The following is a 2,254-nucleotide window of genomic DNA, read 5'->3' as shown; positions in this document are numbered from 1 at the left end:
TCACAGCGGCTGCCTCATTGAGGAGGGTGTTTCATCAGGCTCTTGTGCAGGCAGCACAGAGATGGTGGAGGAGGTCAGAGCCTCCATCAGGCAACAGTGGGAGGAGAAGGTGCTGTGGGAAGTGATGTGGGGACGTGATAGTGCAGGATTTGGAGGTGAAAGCTGATCTGGCAGTGGCTGTGAAATAGTTGATGGATTGGGGAGGAGGTGAAAGAGGGAACAGATACAGTCAGCTGAGCAGAAGACCTTGACAATCCTGCCACAGACATTCTGATGGACCTGGGAAGGAGAAGGTGAGACAGAGCCAAAGGCTCCAGCGATTTGAGCAGGACTGGGACAGAGTTCACGGGGCCACTCCTACCGCCCGCAGTGCCCAGAAGTACCATGGCTTGGCCCTTCACTGTGTGCTGTCCAAGCTGCTGGGAGAGCAGCAGTGTCTTCATCAGTCCCAAAGTACCGTTACAAAACACTTCCTAGCCCTGGGATCTGATACCATGGTCCCTTCAGATTGCAGAGGAAAGCCTACCAAAGGTTCTGTCTCCAGCACTCTCCATTCAGTAGAATCTACTTCAAATCTAGGCAGAAAAGCAAGAGCTGGCAGCTGCTTTCTCCAGATCTAGCACCCAAAGCAGCTCAAAGGTAATTTTTGCATATTTCTTTCTTTTTCTGTAGCACTTTCTGCTTTGCAGAGAGTCAGAGCACAAACTCAGCAGCCCCAGCAAGCCTGCATTATTGCAACAGCAGTTCAGACATTTGGTCTCCTCCAGATGGCTCTGGCTTCCAGTGCTGGATCTTCTTCCCCTCCTATTCCACACGCAGCCTTTGCTTCCATGTCCCAGTGCATGTGAATGCTCCTGCCCTCCCTTCAGTGGGCAGGTCTGTGCAGGCTGAGGCTGCTCTGGGGGCAGCAGGTTAGGGACAGCATGGTTACCAACCCCCAGACCAGCACGGGGCTGGGATGCAGACCCTGCCCAGGGGAGACTGGGACCTTTGGACAGGGACCCCTGAGCCCAGGGGCAGGGGCAGGCAGATGTTGCAGGACGCCCAGGCAGCAGCTGTGGTGGGGCTCAGCCAACTGCTGAGCACACCCCAGGATGGTGCTGGGCTGGGGACTGTCATACAACCCAGCAGGGCTGATGCCCACTGGGACAGTCCTTGCCATGCTGCTCAACACAGGAAGAGCCACCCCCTCCTTCCCTCCATGTCCCCAGTCCCTTGTGCCTGGTAAGAAAGGAGCCCATTTTTTTCCAAAACCCCTGAGACAGCAGGACACAGAGGTGAAACTGAAAGGAAGGGGAAGGGGCTGGCTGCAGTGACGTAGGTTAATCCTGGTAATGCTACATGAAGGTGCTGTGGAAGGCAGCACCTTGTCTGTGGCACAGGGCAGAGAGTGTGTAAGTGCACTTCTGCATGCACGTGTGTACCTTTGCACAGAAAGAAAACTTGCCTATCAGTGCAGCCCAACTCAGTGCAACACAGAGGTATGAGAACTAGTACAGGAAATAAACTCAGGAAAGCAGAAAAAGATTAATGAGATGTTAATTTACTGGGGTGCTGCTAAACTGACCATATTGCTTCCACTGCTAAGCCGGTCTGGATACTCTGCATGGCACTTCTATCACAGACACAGACCTGTAGGGTGATATTTGCTCTCTCACCTTTTTTGAGGGGTATCGGTAAGTAACTATGTGGGAAAAACCTCACTTCAGGCATCCTGCATTGATCCAGAGCTCAGCAGAAGTAAAGAAAACACCTGAAAGCTAGTATGTGTATTATCAAGAAAGAAGTTGTTTAATCACAAACAGGTTCTTGTCTTAATCAGAGTTATTTATTCTCTAAAAATCTCACATATACTTCTTGTATAGCAGTAGAGAAAAATTAGGACTACCATTCTAAAACATTATTGAAGTTATATATGAAAGGCCACCATTCTGCTAGTAAAGGTTTCCCCTCACAGCTTAGAGTTAAGCTGTGTCAGCATCTTCTCAAGCTTTATTGCTAGCGCCATGTTACCTTTGATCCTTAATTTTCCTGACATGAAGGCCAGGGTTGGCTTTAGTTTACCTAAAAAGAAAAAAGAGAACCATTAGAAAATTCAAATTAACTGGAGAGATCCTGTACACAGGAAAATGTAATGACACTACAGTGAGATCTAGCAGCTGTATGGCTACCAAGTTCTGCTCTGCACACTTAGAATCATTAAGGTTGGAAGGGACCTTAAAGATCATCAAGTTCCACCCCCCCTGCCATGAGC

The 2,254-nt window shown here is 49.6% G+C and overlaps 1 protein-coding gene across 1 annotated transcript in view; it reads right to left on the bottom strand.

The window, feature by feature from the left end:
* Positions 1-1,951: 1,951 nt before the first annotated feature.
* Positions 1,952-2,254, bottom strand: part of HSDL2 (hydroxysteroid dehydrogenase like 2) — a 13,894-nt gene continuing 13,591 nt past the window's right edge. Inside the window, exon 11 of the mRNA XM_010005471.1 lies at positions 1,952-2,064. Within this exon, the coding sequence (XP_010003773.1) occupies positions 1,952-2,064 (113 nt within the window). The remainder of the gene's footprint in view (positions 2,065-2,254) is intronic.

This window comes from Chaetura pelagica, unplaced genomic scaffold (assembly GCF_000747805.2).
Source record: "Chaetura pelagica isolate M959 unplaced genomic scaffold, ChaPel_1.0 scaffold349, whole genome shotgun sequence".
NCBI classification, from domain to species: domain Eukaryota; kingdom Metazoa; phylum Chordata; class Aves; order Apodiformes; family Apodidae; genus Chaetura; species Chaetura pelagica.
This window is presented reverse-complemented; position numbering and strand designations above follow the sequence as displayed.